Consider the following 25,564-nt stretch of genomic DNA (forward strand, 5'->3'; position numbering starts at 1 on the left):
TTCATGACTGGAAGGGCTGGTAGATAAAAAAACCCCAAGGATGTTGAAAAAGGTCAATAAACACAAATCCAATGAGATGACACATCCCAAGGTCATACAGGGGAAGGGCAGGGCTCAGAAATTACTGCTCAGCGTGCTCCCAGTCCCATTCCTTTTTATATTGACCCCACAACTGGCACATCCTCATGTGACACAGTCCCCAGTGCGTGACAGAACAGCAGTGCCAAGTGCTCATGTCCTCTCAGTGCCACAACATTCACATCCTTGAGTGACACTGAAGTCTCCTCTCCCCTTCCTCCACTTCACCAGCTCTGCCCCTCAGGGCTCAAAGGCAGGGGATGTGTAATGGAGCAGCAGCAGTGACTGTATTTGGGAGATCAGCACTGCAAAACTTCCCTTAGGGTGACTAATCCTGTGGGAATACAACACAGGGGGGGGGGGGGGGGGGGGGGGTGTGTGTCTTCCCCAGTTGACATCCAAGAATGTGTTGATGCAGCTGAGCAGCAGTGCAGGAGCAATGGGATTAGTTCTTTGTCTTAGCTTGGTTTTCATCAGTACAGAGAAAAGTTTCTTGCTCCACGAGAGCAGGAAAACACCAATGGAGAGTTGATGTGAAACCTGGGGCACATATGTCAAAGCCCCTGTGCTCTGGGATGGGTGTTGGTCTCCATAAGTGATGTTTGAATTCCCTAAAATGTTGAAAAGAGAATCCTGATGGTCATTGTAATGAACCCATTGCAACTCAGGGGTTTACAGGGACTATCACCTTCCCCACCTATGTCTAAAACCCCTGAGAGCAAACTTCTTTCAAATATTGCCTTCCCTGCTCTTTCTTCTTATTCCAGCTGAGCTGGCAGAGGAAATCAAGGGCTGTGGTAGTCAAGGCATGAAGGACTGTGGCTCACTGGGCAGAGTTTTCTGACACCTTCCAAACCTGGCAGCCTGTGAAATTCGAGGATAAACACCTCATTGTCACCTTCCAGCTGGATGGTGGGTACTGGTGTGGTGGACACCAGTCAGCACCTGCAGGAGGTGTTGGGTCCTCTGGGCCAGATGTTGGCCAGGCAGGGCAGCCCAGATTGTTTTAAAGAGCACTAAAGGGCTTTTTGTTGGGGACTAAACTGAATTCCAGCTGTTTGAATCAGGGATTAATCCCAGCACAGGGCTTGTTGTGCTTGGCATCAGCTCATTTCACCTCAGCTGAGATCAGACCTCTGGCAGACACCTGCAGAGTACCTTGGTCTCCAGAACCATGTGTGACCCCCATAACACTCTCAAAAGAGCTGTCCCAGCCTGCCATCCCTTTTCCATTTCCCTACAGGTGTGTAATAGGATAATTTAAGTTGGAAAGCACCTTTAAGGTCATGGAGCCCAACCATAACCCCAAGAGCAGCACAGGCTCCCAGCAATCAGGTGTTTCTTGTCTGGATACACCCAAGGAGTTTGCAGAGGAAGAGGTTCCTGCAGGCAAGGAATGGGCACAACCCAGGAGGGCTGCACAGGGCTATACCAACTAATAACCTCAACACTGGATGCATTTCAACAGGGCTTTTTCTGTCTAATTCTGTGATCCTTTGAGATGAAAGATGCCACAGAACTGTAAATCTGGGCTGTTATTATTATCTGAATTGATGCTTCTTCAATACTTCTGGAAGTGACACATAAATAATAGCATTATGATCTAATCAATATCTCATATTTACATCTCCCCTTTCATCCAGCAAGATCACAGAGCTCTTTGTAAGCAAAATCTTCACAAGTCCCTCTTAGTTGAGCATAACATCACCAAAGGGAGCCTGGGGAGCCAGTGTGTAATTATACTGATATGATTTCACCCTGTTTTAAGCAACTTTGAGCTCCCACTGCATCTTAGTAGGTGAAGATAGAAGTGATGGAGGGTCCAGCACCTCTTGTGTGCTACAGAAGGGAATTTACAGTCAAGATAAAATTTGTTTCAGGCACCAAAACTAACATGTCTGCACTTGTAAAAGTGGCCCAGGAACATTTAATAGCTATATATTGCCTGGAGCACCAGGGAACACTCCTTTCAAGTGCAGAGGTGTGCTAAGTTTATAAAACTTTATAGACTTCACACTTCTGTAGCCAAAAGAGAGCAGAATGGTCAGTGCAGACATGGCCAAGGGTGAGCAGCAGGTTGCTGTTAAACACTCTGTGTGTGTGTTTAAGGTTTTCCCCCCTCACCACCCCATGTGCTTTAAATTTACTCTTGGACAGAGCCTTTGGAGAAAATTAAATTTTCCTTCAGAGGGACGAGAGGCCTCTCCAGTTGGGTCAATTTTCTTCTGCTAAATGTGAAAGCAGAGGTTGTTGATGTCGGCTTGTGTTTCATTTTTAAAGAAGCCCCGCATTTCAAAATTAATCACGTTCTTCTGAGAGGGGCCTGGTCAGTGCCATGTCTGGGCAGATTTAAGGTTTAGAGGTTGAAGACCGTTTTCACCCGAATTATCAAAGTCAAGTGGCACTGCAAGGAGACCACTGCTGAATTAGGGCACTTTGCCAGCTATCCAGGGAGCATGGAATGGGTCAGAGGCCAAGGAAAGCTCTGGAGAGCCCTGTGGGTATCAGTTGGGCTCCAGTCAGGGTCAGAACTAAGTACATTTTTAATGGATTCTATGAAAAGTTTGCACCAAGGTTCTGGTACAGAAAGCACCAGAACCCATGAGCTGGTATTCATGGCCTCTATGTTATTAAGAAAGAAATTCTTCCCTGTGAGGATGGTGAGCCACTGGAACAAGTTGCCCAGGGAAGCTGTGGCTGCCCCATCCCTGGAATTGTTCAGGGTCAGATTGGAACAGGGCTTGGAGCAACCTGGCCTAGTGGAATTTGGGGCAGGAGAATTGGAATTAGATGATCTTTAAGGCCCCTTCCAACCCAAAGCATTCTGTGATTCTGTGATTCTGTGATTAAGTATAATGAAGATGCCAAGGAAACAAGTCTCAAATCCAAAGGGCTGTTCCCACAGGTACAGCAGTTCCAGCCCACAGGGATATGAGACACCAGTTCAGAAAAAACTCCACATCAGCCCTAAGTCAGCTTAGAGGCTGTAACATCTAGGAGCCCACAGCACATACTTAGAGCCAAACACGGAGTTTCCTTTAATTCCCTGGGCACAGCTGTGGATACAGGGAATCCCCCCCATGTGAAACCAGATCCCTGCGCCCTCTTGAAGGAGGGAATACTCTCAAGGCCCATTTTTCCCCACTGTTGCACCCTAGATGGCTTGTGGGACGCAGAGAGCAGCCAGAGGGGCAGCCAGAGGGTGCCTGTGCTGCTGTGCCATGTGTGGTGGGTCTCACTGCCTCTCTCTCAGGTCCTGAGCTGCGTGAACCCCGACAACGTGAACAGCCCCGAGATCCCGGTGAAGATCCTGAACTGTGACACCATCACACAGGTCAAGGAGAAGATCCTGGATGCCATTTTCAAGAATGTGCCCTGCTCCCACCGCCCCAAGGCTGCTGACATGGATTTGGGTAGGTGACTGACCCCAGGCAGGGGGGAACTGGGGAGGGGAGGCAGCCAAACCCCATCCAGACCCTTTCCTGGGGCAGGTGTCCCCTCTTCAGGCTGAGTGTACCCTCAGAGCAGCAGGGAGAGGGCAGATGAGACACCGTGTTGATCTTATGGAATCTTTGGCCTTGAGGAATTCAAAAGACCAGCAGCCATTCCTGCTTTCCTGCCCATAGAATTCACCCCAGACAAGGGTGTGGAAAAAACGTGAGTGGGACTGTTCTTGCTTTCTTGCCAAAGACACCTGGAAAAATAGTACCTGGGGCAAGGATGCTGGGAGGAGTGAGATGTCTGAGTTTGGGGTCCACAGGTAGATGTGATGCCACACCTGGAGGGTACTATGAAAAAAATGTAGGAAAATCTGCTCAGGGCATTGCTGAGGTGTCTGGTGTGGGGCTGGGGACTGCACTGTGGGTGCATCTGCCAGAATTTTCCCTTAGTGACCTTCACTGAGACAGGAGTGGAAAATAATGGAGTCTATAAAACCCAGCAAAGTTGTAGAGGAACCAAAAGGAGAAGGAATGGACCAAGGCCAAGAAACAATTCACAGCAATAAATGGAGACAGCAATGAGAGGTCAGGGATTAAAGTTAAGTGTCTGTATGTGTGTATATGCAGGGCAGGGAGGGATTCCTGACAGAAATTTCTCATGAAAAGCAGTTAGAATAACGAGACAAGCTGCCAAAAACAGCAGCAGTAAAGAACAGATCATATTCATCATCAGGAAAGGACCCACAGTGATTCTGGAGCTGCTTGGAGTCGGCAGGGGGATGGTGAGTGCTGGGGTGAGCAGGAGGGCAGGGAGGGCACTGTGCCAGGGGCACAGCAGAGCAGAGGAGCAGGGTTTGCGGTTGGATCTCTCAACCTGTCTGATGCTGGATGGCACCCACAGAGCCCACTGCCTTCAGATCTCACTCTGGGTGTGAGGGAGAAGCAGTTTGTTCTGCTGTGGGGATGAACGATGCATCCACAATGGGATGCAGGAATTCTACCTGCCTGCTGCAAATGCCTGGGATAAATTTGGCTCCACAGGTTCCATTGGAGCTGTGATAACCAACAGATACAGAAGTGTGTGTGTGTGTGTGTGTGTGTGCAGGGTCTCTGACAATTTTACAGCCAGAATTGTTGCTGGTTTAAGAAATATTGACCTGTTCAAGGCCAGGCTGGACAGGGCTTGGAGCACCTGGTCTAGTGGAAGGTGTGCTTGCCCATGACAGGAGGTTGGAATGAGGTGGTCTTGAATGTCCCTTCCAACCCAAACCATTCTGTGATTTTATGATCTGAGTGGTTCTGAGACCAGAAAATTCCAGAGAGGAGATATGAGCATGTGCACCCCTCAGAGGACAGGCTTGCCCACAGTGACAAGAGATGGGCTAATCAGCAGCTCTTTGGGCAGTAGGGGAAAAGAAAAAATAAAACACACACAAAAAAATCTTTATCTAGTAGGAGAGTCTTGCCAGCAGCAGTGTAGTTGCTCCTTCACCATATCAGCTCCCAAGGTGGGAGGAGCAGGGTTGTTGTGGGCAGGACACTCACATCCACCCACAGCTCCATCCCAGCTTTTTCACAGGAAAAGATGTTTGTTGGCATCCCTCAGCGAGGTTGAAGGAAGCAAATGGGAGAGCAGAAAGCACTGCTGGCCATTAGGAATCATCACAGACCTCTCCAGATCAACCTGCCCCGGGCTGAATCCTCAGGATCGCAGAGGGGCTGGACCAGCTCATGCTCACAGGGAATAGATGACTGTGATCTGGCCTTGCAATCGATGGCTTTTAAACAGCGTTTTCTATTACCATTACAATTTCCAGGGCTTTCTGTCCCTGCTTAGGCCTGTATTGCCCAGGTGGAAGAAAGCAAACAAGCTAATGAGTTGTTGTGAGTCGTTAAGTGCAGGGGAGCTGCAGGCACAGGGACTCGCCTGTGTGTCGCAAATGTCATAATGTTTGGCTGTTACCCAGCAACTCCTGGAGGGGGTTGTCAGCTGAAAGCACTTATTTCGGACACCCTGAGGTTACATTTTCAGTCCGAGTCCCCCAGATTGCAGCCCTCTGAGCAAAAAGACTTCTTTCTGCGGTGGCGATTTTCGTTATTTTCGTTATTTTTGAAGCCCTCGCCGCAAATGAAACACCCTGTCTTTGGGAACACATTCAGGTGTGAGGATCACAAAACAGGAATTTGGCTTCATGCTGAGGCATTCGCTCTTCCCTGTGTTTTGGATGCTTTTTGAAAGGGGCTGCTGAGGTGGTGGGAGCTGCCGGTTGGCTGCCTTGCAATCGGTGATGCTGTTTCAGGTTCATTGTGGACCTTATCAGACAAGTTCTTGCTGCCTCACCAGCCCTGCACGATTAGGATGTGGAGTTCATTTAAACTGGAAATGTTTAAACTGAGTCTAACTCTGGTATATTTTGAGTAAAGCTGGCAGCTTGTACATATCCCCTGAAGACAAGCTGAGAGAGTTGGGGCAGTTCAACCTGGAGAAGACTTCAGGGAGAGCTTAGAGCCCCTTCCAGTCCCTAAAGGGGCTCCAAGAGAGCTGGAGAGGGACTTTGGGCAAGTGCTTGGAGTGACAGGATAAGGGGAAATGGTTTTAAACTAAGAGGCAGGTTTAGATTAGATGTTAGAAGGAAATTCTTTACTCAGAGGGTGGGGAGGCCCTGGCACAGGTTGCCCAGAGAAACTGTGGCTGCCCCTGGATCCCTGGAAGTGTTCAAGGCCAGGTTGGATGGGGCTTGGAGCAACCTGGGCTAGTGGAAGTTGTCCCTGCCCATGGCAGGGATTAGAACTGGATGATCTTTCAGGTCCCTTCCAACCCAAACCATTCTGTGATTCTGTGACTAGTTCCATACAGGATGAAATTATTCCCTGGCATCTTTTGTCTCTGTGTTCTGAAATGAACTCTTATTCCCTACAATGATGATCCTTTCTCTATCCCAAAACCTGAGTTTCTCCTCTCTTTCTAGAGCTCATCACACAGCCATTTACCCCTTTTTCTTTCTAACCCACCTGCTGTACTGGTGCCTGCACACACAGACAGGGGGTTTATCCTCCTGTTTCCTGTGCCAAACTGCCTCTCACCTGGAAAATAAGACTAAAAGCAGCCCCCCAGCTCTTCAGGCTAAATATTCAGGAGATGAGTGATCATGAAACAGGCATCAAGCCTGGGTGAGCCACATTCATTTGTTCCACACCCCATTGCTGTGCACAGGATGGTGGAACTGAGGATGAGGAGTCTAATGAAGGCACTTGGAGTGAGCTGGCAGGTCTTCCATCCACCTGGGAATTTCAATTGCTTCTGAAAAATGTTCCCTCTGCTGCACTTTTCTCCCTTATTCAATGGGCATTTTCCGGGTGACCCAGGTCAGAGAGAAGGCACGGAGAAGGTGGAACATTTTCCACAGGATTTGAGGTGCTGGATGATATCTCCCCATCTTCCACTTCCCTATAGAGTCATTCCCTGGCCAGGCATTGCTGCAGCTCCAAGAAGCACCTCTTTGTCAAAGGCCTCTGGAATTTCCTCTTTTTTTCCCAGCCAAGCTGAACAGAAAGGTTCTTTCTTAAAAAAAAAAAAAAAAAAAAAAGAAAAAAAAAAAAAAGAAAAAGAAGTAATTCCTGCGTGCAATAAAAAGATACACTATCTGCTGAATGAAATATAAAGGCTTCACAGCAGCTGTCTCCTGAGTTTGCATTTACTGCTGCTCCTGATTGGAAGGCTTGATAAAGATAATGGGATTTTTACCTCCCTCCCCCTCTGCCTCCCTCTCTCTGGAAGGTGGAAGTGTAACAAATTGGATTGGAGTGTGTCTCTCCTTTGTGCTGGCTCTGCTCAGATCTGATGAGAGAGGGGACAGGGGCTGCCAGCGAGGACAGAGCTCACAGTGCTCACTTAGTGCTGTGGAGATGGATGGCAGGGTCACCTTTTCCCTTCCCATTCCCTCTGCATTTCCTTGCAGATCATTGTGTGACCACCTGAGCTGACCCTCACTGAGAAGAGGAGCGTGAAGTGGGACTGGGAAGAGCTGGGGGTCCTTTCCCTGTCATTGCTCAGATGCCTGATGAAGTGATTTGTATTTGGCCAGGGCAAAATTGAAGCCAATTCTCTGAACATGCCCTGCAGGGTGTTTTCCTCCTTCTCTTGTGTTCTTAGACTGTCCCTTCCTCTTCCTCACGTGATCCCTCTCTGCAGGAAGGCGAAGGGAAAGGGCTTGGGAATCCCCTGTGTCTCTGCAAGAGCACAAGAAGCTTGAGGGGACATCTCAGGATGTCCTCAGCTCCCCTGGAGCAGAGGGAAATTCACCCTAAGGACTTTGTCCAGCCCTGGAATACAAATAAAACACAGAGTGAGGAAAGCTGTGCCCACCCTCCTATCAAAGCCCCACGCCAGGAACCTGTGCATCCCTCTCAAAACACAGTATGTGTGTGTCTCTCCCCAAAGATGAGTCAGGAGAGAGAAGGACCATAGGACTGTGCAGAGCCATGAAGGAGAGAGGTCAAAGAGACACCAAACCTAAGGAAGCACAGGGAAGGCACAGAAAAAACACTCTGTGACAGCAGAATTGACTTTGCTGCCCTGTGGGGCACTTTGTAAAAGTACCATTTCCCAGCCCGACCTAAACTTGAGCATTTTTGTGCTCTTCCAAGCAATATCTGGGACCAGTTAGCTTCCAGGAATCCTACCCAGGTGGGAATGAGCAGAGAGCATCACCCTCAGACATCACAAGGATAATGTAGGTGAGGATCTGAGGAGCTGGAGCAGATGAAGGGCAGTTCAGGATCAGTGCTCAGCCAACACAACCTTTGCTTACTCTCTGAGTGTCCCCAGCCAAAGTAACACCCAGCAATAAACACAGTTGCTGACCTCTTCCTGCTAATTTAAATGAATAATAAAGGCAAGTGCAGCTTTCCCAGTGCATTTTAATTATGTGATAAGAAAACTGCTGAAACCAAAAGAAATTTGCAGTGGTCCCTGCATTTTTGTATTAGGAAAAAAACAAGCAAGGGTGGCAGGTGATGATTCCGTATCCAAGAGTTCATTTTAATTAACTCCTGCAAATGAATAGACTTTTTGCTTTGGCTCTGGTTGGGTCACTGTGACTGAAAACATGACAGCCAAAAAAAGAGCTTGGAATGGTCCAGGTTGTGATTAAGCCACAGCTTTCCCTGGTGTCACCAGGTGACAGAACATTTCTCTCCTTTTGGCCACATTTATGTTTTCCTGGCTTTAGGCAAGTCTGTGAGTGCTCTGTGGGGAAAGCTGTGACAATCCTTCACAAGACCCCATGATCTTGGAAGTCTTTCCCAACCTTAATCACTCTATGATTCTATGGAGCATCCTTTGAGATTTGAGGAAAAAGTGGTACCCTGGGAAGTGTCAGGCTGCTCCAGTGCTGCAGGAGGAGGGGATTCATCATTTCATGAGAGAGGCTGGTGGGGATTAAATCCTCCACAGAGCAGGGGTTGGATCTGTTCTTGACTCTTCTCCCTGTTGTGTCTCTGCTATGCCTGAAGCCAAGGGCTTCCTGCTCTCCATCCCTGCTGGATTTGAGATGTAGGAAGTGGTGTGTGAGCACTAGTGGAGATAAACCGAGCCCAGAAGAGGCTTTGGTGCTGTGCCCAGGGGAGCCCCCTCTGTGACTGGGTCATGGCAGGGACACATACCTCAGATATTTATAAAGGCTGTGTCTGGGCTGATACAGGAAAGGGAGCCAAGGATGGACTTCTATCCCTGACACAAGTGACATTTTGCTCCTGTCCCATGGAACAAACACAAGCAAGGGCAGGTTGGTCTTGGAAACAGCCACGTTGGGGCAAGAACAGATATAAGAAATATAAATAAATTAAGAGCAAAGCACTGTGAGTAATCAGAGTGTAAAGGCAGGTTGTGGGCACAGGGATTGCCAGGGCTCTGCCCCTATATCAAAACTCATTATCCCTGTTCTCCCCACAGAGTGGAGACAAGCAAGCGGGGCAAGGATGATCCTGCAGGATGAAGACATCACAACCAAGATAGAGAACGACTGGAAGAGGCTCAACACCCTGGCACACTACCAGGTAACTATGTGAGAGGATGGGTGGGAATCAGATCAGCTCATAAAATAGAAAGGAGAAGGGCAAAATATTCTTTTGCTCAGGGAAGAGGAGGAATCAGCATCCCTGGAAGTGTTCAAAAAAAGATGTGGCACTTGGGGACATGTTAACAGTTGGACTTGATGGTCTTAAAGGTCTTTTCTAACCTTGATGATTCTGTGATTTTATGACTACAAGATGCAGAGGTCAAAAATGGTTGAGTGGGCAACAAACTAGACAGACTCTCCACGTTGAGTTTATCCACCCTGTTCCACTGTCCTTGTCAGAATTACCCAGAGAAGATACAGCCAAGGGTAGGAAAAAACCTTCTTTTTCACTCAAAGGAGGGGCACCCTGGTGAGTGAAGGGTGTGAAGAAGAAATGTGGTCATGAAGACAACACGAGTTAACATTTCTCATGCAGACAAAAAAAACCCCAAGGCCTTCCATCCTCCTTTTTCCAATGCATCAATGGCCTTCTAATCCCAGCAGAGTTCAGAAGGATGGAAGAGAGAAAAATGGAAAGAGGGAGTCTGAGTATCTGGAAGAAGGAAGTGGGAAACAGCATCACTGGAGAACAGGGTGCAGTGGGGTTGCCACTGACCCAGGAACACTTATTTTGAACCCCTGTCCTGGTCCTTGTGACCTGGTTTGGGACAGATCTTCCCTTCATCTCTGCATGACCTTGAAATCCATAGTAGAGAGGTAAAGAAGTCTGAAAATATCTTACACGAGTGGTAATTTAATAAAAAATGAAGTTTTGGTCAAAAGCTTCTCCCTTGGAAAAAACCAAACAAGAAGAAAAGCACCTCATTAAGTTTAATCCAATGCTGACAATTTTGTCCTTTCCTCAATCACACTTCAGCAATCTATGTTTCATAACAAGATTATTCTCTCTTTTCATTTAAGAGCTGACCTGAGGAGGCAGCAAGCAGTAATTTGAAAAGGAAACAAAACTTTTTCCCTTCAGATTGACTGAAACATCGCTGACTTTTTTTTTTTTTCCCTCAGAGAGAACAGGGGCGTTTTCTATTTTATTTCAACAACAAACCAGGCATAATTTTTTTTTCCTTCATGTGCTTTTTCCACTTTTTTTTTTTTTTTTTTTGCTGCAGGCAATGAGCTCCCAGCTATAGGATGAGCTGTGGCAGAACAGGCCCTCAGCTGCCAGGGTACATGATTTCCTGGCTATCCTGAGGGCTCACATGGATCGTGCTGAGACAAACACTGATATTCCTTTTTTTGCCTCAGTTTCCCCATCTTCAGTGTGGGGCTAAAACTACAAAGAGCCAATAATTGCCTTCAGTGATAGCTGAGGGGCTATTTAATTAGCCTCTGCAGTGCTTTGAAGATGAAAAACTCCATGCAAGTGCTAATTATTATTATTACACAGCCGAGAGTTAGACGTTGTTAGCGGGGGCTTTTTTCACCCGTCTCGTTTTTGTGATGTCTTATTTATCACAGATGGTCCTGATATGGCTCTTTTAGCATTTTTGATATGGGACCCACATGTCTTGCTGGAGAAAGGGGAGGTCTGGCTCGTTTCAGAAAGCTCTGTGGTCTGTTGTAACACAATCCAATGGCACCCTGGAGCCCAGCCACTCCAAACCTGCTGCTTTTCCCTGTCTGAGCCCCCCCGACACAGCAAAGGGAAAAGTTGTGGTGGTCACTTCAGTCCAGCAGTGGATTTGTCACATGGAAGGGGGAGACAGTGCATGGAGAGGTTGAAAGTGGAAAATCCAGGCATCCATTTCTTCAGTGGGCACCCGGAGATCACCTGCAATCAAGGTGGAAGGAACAGAACATTTCCCTTCAGGTTTATCGTGCACATGGGACAGCCAAAGCTTGTTTGAAATTGCTCAGATGATTTTATTCTTCTCACACTCCCTTTCTGCACAAGAGCTTCCTTGACAAGAACCTGTTGTCAGATTTACTGAGGTTAATGCAAAAAACATCCCTGGAAGTGTTTGAAAGGCCTCTGGATGTGGCCCTTGGGGACATGGTTGAGTGGTGAACATGGGACTGCTGGGTTAATGGCTGGACTCAGTGATCTTAAAAGCCTTTTCCAACCTAAATTATTCTCTGACTCACATTGTCATCACTGGGCTTTGAATCGGGGCCTGAATGGAGCAGAATGTGTCATCAATTGTCCCATTGCCCAAGTGCAGGATTCTAATTGTGTAACAGCAGATTTTGTCCCTTTTTCATTAAAAAGACAACTCACTGAAGAAAGCATTGGAAGCTTGGAGCCAAAACTACTTGCCCTGCCTACCCTGACACTGGTTTGCATCTCAGTTTCTGCTGCCTTTGGCATAGTCCTCAGCCAGTTTTCAGAAGCTTTAAAATGTCTCTTTTCCTCTACAGGTGCCAGATGGATCTGTGGTAGCTTTAGTCTCCAAGCAAGTCACTGCCTACAATGCAGTCAACAACTCCACAGTCTCCAGGACGTCAGCCAGCAAGTATGGTAAGGATTTGTGTGCTCCTATGGACTGGGAGAGCTCTGGGGAAGAGATCCCAAACATTGTGGATCCCAAACATGGAGCACCAGCAGGGAGAGTGACGGGCAGATGATTCCTTGATGAGATTGCTTGAGGAACGGCAGGAAGACAGGATTCAGTCATCTAAAACTTTGGCATCTGGTTCAAGTTGTTGAGCCAAGTGGTTGGATTGCTCTTGGGAAGTTCTCCTCCCTCATTAATGAAAGGAGGAGCCTTTTTAATTAGCTGCCCACATCTTAAATCACTGGGTGTCACTCGTAGAGTCTCCTATCAATATATCCCAAGGTGGTGGATTGTTGTTCCCACTTTACCCATGAGACAACTGAGAATGAGAGAGCTGTGAAAGAAAGACCAGCTGGAAACTCCTCTGTAGAGCCAAACAGGGACCTCCTGAGTCTCCCTCACACCCTCACACACCTTTCTCCCCTGAGACAGAACTGCAGCCCAGGATGTGTCTCACTAGGGTGATGCTGGACAGCAAATCAAAACCTCTCTGATGTGCAATCAGAGCACTGCAACCCCCCCCTCCAACCTGGATGCTGCTGTTATATCAATTTATTATTATTTTTAATGTATGAAAGCATCTCCAGTCCTTTTTCACTCCCTTTGTCTTGGAAGGCAGAGTTCCTCAATGTCCATAGGAACCCCCTTCCACTTTCTCCAAGGACGTGAACGATCCACCAGGCCTTATTAATATTCATCCTCTTTGCCATGTTGTTGCAATTACTGAAAGACACAGTGACCTTTGAAAAGGAAGACTTGAGGGGGGTTAATTTCTGTTGGATTTCTTTAATTCTTTTGCCATTTGATTTTTCAGGAGGAGGGAGTGGGGAAGGAGGCAGGGGGAGGAGAAGATGTGGTGGGTCAGAAGTGATTGTTAATTGCAATTAAGAAAACAGCATCCAGAGAGAAAAAGGATATTCCATCTGATAATTAATATGTAGAGATTGGTAATGCATTAATGAGGCTGATTCAGATCTTGCTACAGAAAGGTGCAACACTTCTGTTAATTATGGTTGGAAAAGCCTGGATCTGCAGCATTGCTGGAAGGTCAGGGAGAGGGGAATGCCTTGTGCCATGACTCAGAGGCAAAGGGAGGTAAAATTTGGAGGCTAAAAGCCTTCTTGGAGAGGAAATTTGTGTGGGCCCACCTGGGGTTCTGCTTCATTTCTGCAAAAAATACGATTTTGGAGCAGGGAGTGAAGTGAATGGGTGGGAAGGAATTTGGTTGCTTTGGTGTCAAAGGAGTGAGGGATGAGGAGGTCACATTGGGTACATCAGTATTTCTATGCCAAACAGCATGGCAGGGTATGGCTAAACATCCATAGGGGTAAAACCAGTTACTCAGCCATACTGGTTACCAGGAGTAACTGGTATTGTCCTGGGCAGTGTCTGACACTGACAGTGCCAGTTGTCCCAGGCCAAAGGTTTTGCCAGGGAACAAGATAAGAGGCAAAAAGTGTGGACAACTGGAAATCAGTGTTTGAACCTCATTTAATTTAGTAGCATATTGACATCACACCTGGCTTGGCTGACACCCCTTGCCTTTCCCGAGCAAACTCACTCAGATGATGCTTTGAAAAGCACCTAGTAGGTGTCATATCATCGGGACATTTCCTGAAAATCCCAGTGGGAGAGCTCCTAACTGAGAGCCCTCATCTCTCTCCACAGAAAACATGATCCGCTACACGGGGAGCCCCGACAGCCTCCGGTCCCGAACCCCCATGATCACCCCTGACCTGGAGAGCGGGGTCAAGATGTGGCACTTGGTGAAGAACCACGAGCACGGTGACCAAAAAGAGGGTGACAGGGGCAGCAAGATGGTTTCTGAGATCTACCTGACCAGACTTCTTGCCACGAAGGTACGTGGTGGGAGCGGGGAGGAGGGTGGGAAATGCTTGGTTTGAGGCCGTGATGGGGTTTCTTGCCAACAAGGAATGAGAGACCACTCAAAGGGTGCCAAAGGAGGATAAAGAGCAGAAGGAAATTGCTGCTCCAAGCACGTAGGGAAGGAGCTGGAACTTAGAAAGCAGAGTGAAAAAAGGGACACTGGAAAAGGAACGAGGAGTAAAGAATTCAGGGCCATGAGGCTGGTGGAGAGTCAGCACAGGGGGAGCTGCTGGGGATGTGGATTGTACTGGTTTGTAGGTTTGCCCAAAATTGAGCAAATGAAGAGCCAGAGAGTAAATGTGCCCAGCTCAGGTTCCAAGGATGTGTCAGGCCTCACAGCCTGAAATGGGCTCCCATGCCAGAAGTTTTGTTGTACAAATCCATCTTCTCCACCTTCCCCCAGGACAATAAAGACTTTAGTGCTGATGTTTTGGCAGGAGTTTAAGTTGACTGTGATGTCAATGGATGGCCAGCTCCAGGGAGTGCAGATCCCCCTGATCTGAGACATAGAAAGCTCAGGGGCTCCAAAGAGAAAGTACAGGTTAAGTCAGGTGGAAGCAGAGCAGGGACATCCTGAATGGAATCTCCAGACATATCCAGAGCTCTGACTATTTATTATTTTCAGTCAGGGTGTGAATAGGTACAAACACAATTTCATGTGTTCGTGCAAATGCCATCGGAGTTCAGACCCCCATCACTTGTTTAAGTCCTACCTTACAGTTTTATCTGCACATTTATTCCTCAACTCATTTTGCCTCTGATGTCTCACTCTCCCTGCAGCCTCACTCAAGCTGGCTGTGTTAGAGAGGGATTTGGAGATAAAGTGGCTTTGTCTTTAGCCCCTGGTACCTGCCCCATTCCCTGGCATCAAGATGCTTTTATGGATCACAGGACTAAAAGAAAATGATGCTCCCCAGGGCTCTGGCCCCAGCTGGTGTAAACCAGCAAGCACTGGAGCAGTGCTGATTTCCACTGTCTGGGGATATGTCCCCTATGCCACCACTGAACTGCTTTTGTTTTGTGTTCTGGATCACAGATTCAACACTTGGGTTGTGGGTTGGTTTGGTTTTCCTGTGGAAATGGCAGAAAAGCAGCTGCAAGACTTGCACAGAAACAAAGTAGGAGGGTTGGGGGTTTATTGTTTCCCCTCTTGGGTTAAAGAATTTTCTCATCATGACCATTTGAGGGAGGAAAATAGGAGAGAGAGCAATTGCTGGTAATACAATCCCCAGGAATACTTAGTTAAACTGACAGTGATTTTTATTCTGGTAAATCCCTGACCTCTGAGACCTGGATCCTCCTGCCTAAAAGCCTCGGAGGTTTTCTTTGTGTTTGTGTGGGTGAGCAAGTAGAGAACTAATTCCCTGCAGCAACTGAACCTGAGGGCAGCTCCTCCATGTCAGAGCAACAAGATTTCCCCTCAGGGGCCCTTTCTGAGTCACACATGTGCTGTAGGGCTTTACTCACCCTGTAGGAGTTCACACAAGGTGCCTCTGTTGGTTTCCCAAAGAATAAATCAAGTGGTGAATCAGCCAGAGACATCAGCTTTCTAATTAAGTGTTTGTACCTCTATGTAAACTCGAGCCACTCTGGTGGAACCTGGTGCTTTGTTTCCAGAAAGGAGAAATTCCTTTCCTGGGTCTGCAGAGAAGAAAGAGAAGAATTTTACTTTTTAGAAGAGGAAATTTTGCACATCAGGAACTGTTTGTTGGAGATTCAATTATTTTTTGGTTGTTTTCACAGCCATGTGGTTTGTTCACATAGAAATGCCTATGAAGCTCTGGTGGCAGAGAAAACCTGCCTTGCCTAGTTCCCCCCAAAGTCCAGCCTAAAGCTCCTCTGCTGCCCTTCTGTCCAACCCTCTGATATTCCAGCTCCTCTCCTTCTTGCTAAAGGTCAATTATTCTCATCAGGGTAGTTTTCCAAGCCCAGGATCTGGGATTCTCCTCGTAGAGGAGCAGTGGACATTCCTGAGCTCTGCAGAGTAGTGGATGGCAGATCCATGCATTGCTTTTAGGATTTGCCTTAGTCCCATGCCAGTGGATAGTAAAAAATGAGGAGGCCTCTTGGGAATTAAGAAGAATTTTGCCTTATTTATTAAACCAGTCACACAAGTAAACCAACTGCCTCTCTCTAGGTACTCTTGTCCTATTTGTCTCAATGACTCCATGTGGTGTGCTCTACAGCCATCTGACTTCTATTCCCACCTTAAAAAATGGCCCTGGGTGAAAAGCCAGCCTAGAAAATGGCTGAGTTTTGTCTCATGAGTGCACTAAAGCAGTCGGGGATGGGATGCAGAGGAGAGGAATCTCACTGGAAACAAAGCGGGGCCTCTCCACCAACTGAGATGGAGGAAGGTGTCCCACCTCAGCTCAGCCACCTTCCAGGCAGGGAATGCTCAGAGCAGGGAGGACAGGGAGCATCTGGACCTGGCTGACAACCAGCTGTAGTGGTTATTGTGACACCTGTATTGAAATTCCCAAATCAGGTCACCTTTAACTAATAATTCATGGCTCCCATTTTCCAATCACACCCTCAGGGCCCTGATCCACAGACATGCTCTGTTTCCAGAGAGGTACCAAAATTCAGCCTCCTCTTCCCACTTTTTGTCTCACGTTCCTCTTCCCTTTCTCCTCCCGACAGGGCACCCTCCAGAAGTTTGTAGATGACCTCTTTGAGACCATCTTCAGCACTGCCCACCGTGGCAGTGCCCTCCCCCTGGCTATCAAGTACATGTTTGATTTCCTGGATGAGCAGGCTGACAAACACAACATCCACGACCCCCACGTGAGGCACACCTGGAAGAGCAACTGGTGAGTGACACACCCCAGTATGGCCCAGCACCAGGTACTGGGCTGGAAGGAGAGTAAAGGAACGTGTGGTTTGGAATCTGGCTGCTGGGGGAGATGAGGAACCTGGTGTGGGATTCAGAGCACCAAGTTTTCACGAGTCAGACTATCCCAGAATCTAAATGATTCTCCCAAAGATGGAGAACTTTGGCTAAAGAGGCCCAAGTTTGCCTGTATTCCACGGGAATGGCAGCATTTTTGAGGCATTTCATGTGGAAAAATGCTAAAGTGTTTAACTGCTGCAATGCCCAGGACTGTGGGAATACCTAGGGAGGTGTGGGAGAGGATTCAGCACCACTGTCTTCATCTAGGCAAGGTGTTTGAATTCCCACTGTGTTTGAATTCCCACTGTAGTCAGGATGGGGCTTAAAGCTCCATTTGTTTGCACACACAGAGGTGTCTAGTGCCAGCTGGGATTTTTTTAAGATATCCCAGATGTGCACAGGGAATGTGCAGCACCCACAGGAGACCGTCCTGGGTGGCAGCTGGAGGCCAGGAGAGCATTTCCAATGGTACTGAGCATTTAAAGGGTCTGGAGGTGGATGTGAGTCTCCTTTGGAGTGAGTGACAAAGTGTGACATCAGTGACAAAGTGTGACATCAGCCTCTGTTCTCATCAGGCCTCTCCTCATATATGTAATAGGACAGTGGGGAAAAACCAGGATCGGTGGAGAAAAACCTCCTCTCTGCTGAGTCTCCCTTTTGGAAAGACATCCCTGGGGAATCACTCCCTCCCCTTCTCCTGTGCAAATAGAGGGACTATAAAAGGAACAGCAGAGGAGAGCCATGGGGCTCCCAGCTCATGCATTTTTTCCCTTTCCCAGCCATGCTGATGGCAGATCGTCACAGGCAGTGACATAAAAAAAGAAACCCCACGCACCAAGGAGGCTTTCAACTAATGAAACATTAGCATATTATTAACATTATCTGCGGCACTAATCTAAGGCTGATTGCAGCCACTCAGACTAAATGAGCAGGAGGTTTGTTTAAGGGGGGAGGGGGAAAGGCACTGTGTGTCTGTGTGCCTGTGTGTGTGGAGAAAGGGGCAGTCTGGAGAAATCTGTTCCATCAGATTAAATGAACTCAAAAATCATATCAGGGGCTCCGAGGGCCATCACCCCCAGCCCTTTCCTGCACTCGGGGTCACACACATGGGCTCTGCTCTTCCTCATGCTGGCTGTGCCTGTCATCCAAACACCTGCAGAAGGGCTTTTGCAGGGGTCACTCAACCACCTCATCCTCCAACTGACAATCCTCCATCCCCAGCCTAAAATGTTTTCCCCCACAGCTCCATCAGGTCTCATTGTCATTCGTCACTCATTCTTTACTCAGAAGGTGGGAAGGCCCTGGCACAGATTTCCCAGAGAAGCTGTGGCTGCTCCATCCCTGGAAGTGTCCAAGGCCAGGTTGGACGGGGCTTTGAGCAACCTGGGCTAGTGGAAGGTGTCCCTGCCCATGGCAGGGAGTGGAACTGGATGATCTTTAAGGTCCCTTCCCACCCAAACCAGTCTATAATTCTCCAGTTTCCAGCATCTCCCACTTCTCCTGAACCTTGTAGGCAGGATTCCCTGTGTGGGGCTTTTCTTACATTTGTTCTATAATTTTTTGGCTCAGGAGAACACAAAGTGGTTTAGGAAAACATGGTGTTATCCCTCTGTCAGGATGCGTTAAACTGCCTGTTGTGACCCAAAATATATCACACTTGGAGCTGAATTTTTTACAGTGAACACATAGGGGTAATGAGCAAATGGAAGGAACTGGGGAGTTTAGCTGGAATACCAGGAGAATTTGTTGAGCTGAATAACATCCTCCTCTTGGGAAGGTGCAGAGAGTGAAGGTTGGCTTAACATTCTGCCTGACAGAGAGACAAGAGCTGGGCTCTGTGATCAGTGACATGTCTCAGCTCCTAGGCCATGATCACTTGAATGCCTTTGCCCTGACAGAAAGGCTTGAGGCAAAGGCTGGAGGTTGATACCTCAGGGCATCTCATCCAAATGAACCTCTCTTTTGAAAAAAACTGGAAGGGAGAAAGGGCTCTGGATTGCAATTGGAATAACATTTCCTTGGTTAGGGCAGATAGATTTTCATTTCAAAAGCTGCAATGCTTGTTTCCCAGCTCCTCTTTTTTTTTTTTTCCTTGAGGCAACAGGGTTTTCCCTGACATGTAGCAACTGCTTCATGCCCAATGTGCTGGGATCATTTACAACCTTGGGTTTGAGCAGTGGATTGTGACAGTACACGGTGTCCACAGCACACAGTGCATGCCATGAACATTCCCAGCCTCATCCTGGGAGCTCTACCTACCCTTCTTCCCATGGGGTTGCCATGAGGGCTAAAAGCCAAATCCCTCAATGACAAATGTTTAGAATCACAGAATGGTTTGGGTTGGAACGGACCTTAAAGATCATCCAATTCCAGCCCCGTGCCATGGGCAGGGACACCTTCCACTAGACCAGGTTACTCAAAGCCCTGTCCAACCTTGCTTGGAACACTTCCAGGGATGTGGCAACCTGTTCCTGTGCCTCACCACCCTTACCATCCATAAGTTTTATGGATGCAGTGCCTGTGTTTGTCTGATGAAGCAACAAATAGGGGCCAAATTACATTGCAACTTGATGTATAGAAGCTTGGAAGCATTGTCCTCACCTCAGTTATCATGGGATCACAGAATCACACAATCAACCAGGGTGAAAAAGCCCTCTGAGATCATTGAGCCCAACCTGTGACCCAAAACCACCTTGTCACCCAGACCATGGCACTGAGTGCCTCATCCAGTCTCTTCTTGAACACCTCCAGGGACAGTCACTCCACCACCTCCCTGGGCAGCCCATTCCAATGTCTGATCGCTCCCATTAATTTATGTGCAACTTTAGTAAGATTGTATTGACATAAAGACTGCCAGAATCTGCCCTGTGAGGATACCAGGGAGCAAAGCCACTCCCGAGGTGACTCCACTGCTGTCCCTGGAGTGTAGGGGAGGAATTTATTTTCTACCAAGCTTATCCTGAAACCCTCATCTCCGCACCACGATGTTTGATTTCCACCCCACCATTTACCATTGTAACCCCACACAACAAAGCCTGTGAGCTGTGCCCTGACTGTCTTTCCCCTCTTGCAGCCTCCCCTTAAGGTTCTGGGTCAACATGATCAAGAACCCACAGTTTGTCTTCGACATCCACAAAAACAGCATCACAGACGCCTGTCTGTCTGTGGTGGCCCAGACCTTCATGGACTCCTGTTCCACCTCAGAGCACCGGCTGGGCAAAGATTCCCCCTCCAACAAGCTCCTCTACGCCAAGGACATCCCCAGCTACAAGAACTGGGTGGAAAGGTGAGTTTTAGCCCTAGAAACAGGAATGACAGAAGTGATTCAGCAAGGCCCTGCTTCGTGATACCAGGAGGTGTCACCACTGTTGCCTTTGGGAGAGGCCTCTGGGCTTTTTTTCTTTGGACTTTGCTAGGCAGAAATCTCTATGTCAGCCTTTTGTTCCCAGGTGCCTTGCAGCAGAGATGGGAATTTAATTAGAGGTGTGAAAGAAGGTGTTTGCCGTTATTGTTTCTCTTGAAGAGAAACTGTAGAGGGAGGAAGGCAGGGGAGGTGATGTGTTTGAGCCCTGTGAAGTAAATGGGCTTCTAAGTCTTTCCACACAGACCAGAAGTGGTTTGCTGTTCTCAGCATCGTTGTGACAGTCCCCACACTGCCTAGATCCCAAGAGACATACAATTATCTCCCAGTAACTCTCCTTGGAGGCTCTTCTGTGCTTTGAGTGAGATGCCAGAAGATTGACAGGCTGGTGACTAAAGCCCTGCAGGTGTTTTCTGAATGGTCACAGGTCTTTCCAAGCGTTTTATCCACATCTACAAGACCTGTGGCTCCCCTGTTCAGTCTCCTCTGGCTCTGCTGTTCAATCTCATGTGGTGAAAGTCAGTGTCTGGCAAAGCTGCTCCACAGGGAACACAACCAAAACAACTATTCCTGCAGCATGTTGGAGCTTCAGTTTCTGTAGGGTTTGCCCCAGGAAAAGCAACCAGCCCATCCTGCACTCCATTCAGTGGGATCCTTTCTGCTGCAGGAAGCTTTGCAGCAGTTGATCTGTGCTTTGCTTTCCAAGGCTCTCCTGGTGTTATTGGCAGGTTTGGGACCTGCACAGTTGGAAAATGGTTGTTACTCTGTAAACACAAAGGCAGATTTATCTTACAGATCATTCCTGTACAATGCACCCAGTTTTCAGCAATGATTTGTCTGGGTGACTTCATAGGCATGACCTAAAACTGATACCATGTCATGCAGGTTGTAGGAGACCTCTGCTGCTGTAGACACCTCACACTGCCCTATAAATCCCTGGATTTCCTTTGGTGGGGATGGTTTTCTCTCATTTTGTGGAAGAGGAGTGTGAATAATCAAAGAGCTCTGTCCCCTGGTTGGCACGAGGCAGCATTTTTCCCAACGATTCTCCCATTGGTGTGTGATTTGTCTGGACAATTATTTTTAGATGTGGTTAAACACTTCAGCAAATGTGGTTTCTAGGCAACCTGTAAGACTCTCACAAGCCACCTTGCTTAATTATGACCTACTTCTGGTACTGTGTCCAAGTTCCTTAGCATGTATTGAGGCTGATTGCTGGATTGACCCAGATAATGGGAAGGAAGTATTTGAGATTCATTTACAAAACAGGTTTGCACCAATACTGACCCAAAGATGTCACACTCTAGTGATGCTTTAACAACATTCTTTGTGTTTGGTTGTTTTCTGTGGACAAATACTTTGTTTGACAGATGAACCTGGCTGATTTTTATCTTTGGAGAAGGTGCATTTGAGTGACAGAGGTACAGAAGTGGAGAATAGGAATTTCCTTATACAGCATCTTTTTTTTCCCCTCACCAGATAAAGAAAAGGAGCAGTTTCTGTTTTGGTTTTTTTTCAGTATTGATTTCGCTTTACAACTTTTTGGAGCTCAATCCTGGTGCCCAGTGATCTTCAGCAGTAGGTGCTGCATTTCCTTGGAAGTTTTCCCAAACAACTGTTGCAGTGTCCAAGTTCCTTAGTGTGTATTGAGGCTGATTTCTGGATTGACCTGAATAATGGGAAGGTAGAGTTTGAGATTCATTTACAAATCAAGTTTGCACCAATACTGACCCAAAGATGTCATTCTCCAGTGATGCTTTAACAACATGGAGTGTGGTTGTTTTCTGAGGCCAAATACTTTGTTTGACAGCTGAACCTGATTGATTTTTATCTTTGGAGAAGGTACATTTGACTGACAGACTGAGGTACAGAAGCGGAGAATGGGATATTTTTCTGTGGATCAAAAAAAGGCTGCAGTTTCTGATTTTGTTTTTCCAGTATTGATTTCACTTTACAACTTTTTGGAGCTAAATTCTGGTGCCCAGTGATCTTCAGCAGTAGGTGCTGCATTTCCTTGGAAGTTTTCCCAAACAACTGGGTTTGCAAACGAGGTACATAACACCTCCTGCTGCTCCTAAACATCACTGGATGTCTGACCCCAGCATGTGCTGCGTTGTTTTCTGCACTCATGTCTGACAACTGGAACTGATGCCCAAGGGGAGGCTGTGGGGTTTGGAATATGGTTACAGCTTCTTCCCTGCTTATGTTTTTGTGTGTCAGATCCACTGACTCAAGGCAGTGGCACCTGGATGCTGTGGAGGATGAAAGAAAAAAAACATCTCAGGGATGAATAAAATATAATTTCAGTTCTACCCTGAGCTAATGAATTCCTTTTCTCCATTCTGCAATTGTGCTTTGAGGGAGTTATTCCAAATCCAAAGGCTCCCAGTCCTGGTTGGAGCTATTTCTGTAGTCAGCATCATCTGGAGGAGGCATCCTTCAAGACCACTAGATTTCTTCAAAGGGTGAATCAGGAGATAAAAAGATTTTTCAGTCGTGGAGTTTAAGAAGTGGTTGAGTAAATCAGAAGAACCTGAAATCAAATGAACTTCTTTGATGAAGAAGAAACTCTAAGAGGGTAATTAGGCAGTGGGAGATTGTACCCAACTCAGAGGCACTCTGGAGTAAAGAGAGACTCTTGGCTTTTAAGGAGCTCTTGGAATGGAGCTGAGCTGGGTCACTCCAAGCCATCCCTTTGAAAAACTGGTTCCTTCATGTGGAATGTGCCTTCAGGACTCCCAAAACTCAGAGCAGGGAATGACTTTGGCATAAGAAGCAGGAATGGGTGAAAGTACCTTCCTCCAATCCTTCTAACATTGGTTTTTCGCCTCTTTAGGCTGTGAATGTACATTGAGAGGGGAAAAGTTACAAAATCTGGTCTGACCAGTGGTTTACTTCCACGCAGGAGTCACCTGGAAATTTGATTCCGAAAGATTTCAATAGCAAGGCCATCAGGAATCTTCTTCAGTGGTTTTATTTATTTGTTTGGCTCATGGAAGGATTTTCTCGTGTTTTCAATTACTTGTTTGTGATGATTCAAGTGTTGGGTTCAGAATTAGGATTCATGACAACTACTAATCCAAAACTTTTAAAATTTACCAATTTACCAATTTTTGCAATTCCATGTCACCTTCATGGAAAACTATAAAGGAAATTGAGAACTTCCATGACATTCTGAGAGGTTGGTTGTTTTAGTGCCCATTTCTGTGATTATCCAAGGCAATGGATTTGCTGACAAGAGCAAGAAAAAATTATTATGGCTCACTTAAGTCTAGTTGAAGCTGTCCCCACACATTGCAGGGGGACTAGATGACCTTTAAAGGTCCCTTCCAACCCAAACCATTCCATAATTCCGTGATAGTCCTTTACAACACTATTGGAAGCAGGGGTGGACTCTGCCTGCTGAAACAATCCTGGTGAGGCAAGAGAATTAACCCAGGAAATGGGGACAGGCTATTTGGCTTTTGTTGAAGCCATGAAGAGCCAGGCTGCAGTTCTAAAACAAAGTGGAGGCTTTTCAATTATCATTATATGAGTCTATTGAAAAAAAAAATTAAAAAAAAAGAGGAAAAAAATGGGAACAGTGGAGCAGAATCTCGTCTGACTTCAGTTGGTAAAACTCCATAGGCTTTGCTGAATTTACATTAGAGCAGCTTCAGATCTGCATCTTTTCAAGTTTACTTCAAATGTCCCCTTTGAGCCAGGAAATCTGGAGAACTTGGGAGCATTTGATGCAATCCCCAAGCAATACAAAGGGGAGCCTGTTCTAATTGGGACTGTCTCATTAGCATTCAACACCACACTGAAAAGATGACAAAGGGCTGTGGCTGACCTTTCATTTCTCTCCGTGCTGCCAAGCTTATGATAACACTTGTTTGAACTTCATTAACACCATTTAATTGCCTGCATCACAATCAATATGATGTTTCCCTACCCGAGACAGGGATGTGGGAGACTGGAAAGGGGCAGAGCACAAAAAGCAGAAGCCAAAGAGTATTTCCATTTCACACTGGTGCCCAAAATACCTGCAGTGCTGCAAGGAGAGGAACTGGTGCTTTTTTTTTCCTCACCCCTGCAGGGACTTGGTCTCCTTTTGGCTGCCAATTGTGCGTTAAAAAGAGCCCCTCAAACAAAAACCTGAAAGTCAATGGAGACATTACAAGTATTCTTAACAGCTTAAGAGTCATCCAGTGAAGACCCATTTCAAAATAGGCCTGCCAGGATCAGGACTAAAAGAAGTTTGCGGTGATATGTGGGATTCAGAGTTATAACACCTGCATTTTATCGTGTTAACCTGGGTGCAAACACTGCCTGACTGAGCTGGTGGTACCCAGGTCCTGTGTCCATGGTCTCACCTACTTGTTTTTTCCTTGCAGGCACATAGTGATAAGGCAAGGGGAATGGTTTTAAACTAAAAGGGAGAGATTTAGGCACAACTTAGGAAGAAATTCTTTACTCAGAGTGTTGGGAGGCCCTGGCACAGGTTGCCCAGACAAGCTATGGCTGCCCCTGGATCCCTGGAAGTGTCCAAGGCCAGGTTGGATGGGGCTTGGAGCAATCTGGTTTAGTGGAACGTGTCCCTGCCCATGGCAGGGGATGGGACTGGATGATTTTTAAGGTCTCTTCCCACCCAAACCATCCTTTGATTCTGTGATTCCTGAAGCACCTATGATTTACATGTCATTAGTTTTAGATGTCAGGTCTTAGACTTGTTAGAAAATGCTTTGGGAGTGTGTTTGGAATGCACAAAACAGCAAGTCTGTAACCAATTCATGATCTAACCCACAGGGTGTGTCAGCTTGTGGTTTCAGGACTCTCTATTCACTAGAAGGTCTCCACCTGTCCAGTGGTTGATGTCTGTTGGCCCCTTTGCAACCAACTTAAGGGAAAAAAAAACCAATTGGACTAGTTTAATACAATAAAGGTTATAAGCTTCATGCACCCAAACATTGTAAGTTATTGAGGTTTTAGACAGAAACTCCCAGGGCCTTGAAAAAGAGCATCACATGACAGGTGCAAATCCTGGCTCTACTTTAAAAAACACAGACCTCTGTGCCTCATTCCTCTGCCAGAAAGAAGGCTCGAACTATTGCATACCAACGGTCAAAGCAGGGGGTGTTGTCAGCAGAGATAATAAAAAACAGTGCTGGAAGGGGCCTCGGGAGGTCAACCCAACCAGCTCCTGCCTCAGGGCAGGATCAGCTCTGTCTAAAGCCTTCCTGACAGGTGCTTGTCTACCCCTTTCTTAAAGGCCCCCAACAACAGAGTCTCTGCTGTCCTCAGGCAATCCATTCCTGTGCTTCCCTGTCCTTCCCATCCCAGTGTTTTCCCTC

The 25,564-nt window shown here is 47.0% G+C and overlaps 1 protein-coding gene across 4 annotated transcripts in view; it reads left to right on the plus strand.

Moving 5' to 3' along the window:
• PLXNA4 (plexin A4) overlaps nt 1-25,564 on the plus strand; it is a 450,677-nt gene that overhangs the window by 412,494 nt on the left and 12,619 nt on the right. For all 4 annotated transcript variants that reach the window (XM_027665966.1, XM_027665967.1, XM_027665969.1 and 1 more), the window contains 6 exons: nt 3,332-3,491; nt 9,472-9,575; nt 11,954-12,053; nt 13,759-13,949; nt 16,621-16,790; nt 19,944-20,156. In XM_027665966.1, the coding sequence (XP_027521767.1) occupies nt 3,332-3,491; nt 9,472-9,575; nt 11,954-12,053; nt 13,759-13,949; nt 16,621-16,790; nt 19,944-20,156 (938 nt within the window). The remainder of the gene's footprint in view (nt 1-3,331; nt 3,492-9,471; nt 9,576-11,953; nt 12,054-13,758; nt 13,950-16,620; nt 16,791-19,943; nt 20,157-25,564) is intronic.

The sequence above is a fragment of the Corapipo altera genome, unplaced genomic scaffold, assembly GCF_003945725.1.
Source record: "Corapipo altera isolate COAL_440 unplaced genomic scaffold, ASM394572v1 178, whole genome shotgun sequence".
Classification (NCBI taxonomy): domain Eukaryota; kingdom Metazoa; phylum Chordata; class Aves; order Passeriformes; family Pipridae; genus Corapipo; species Corapipo altera.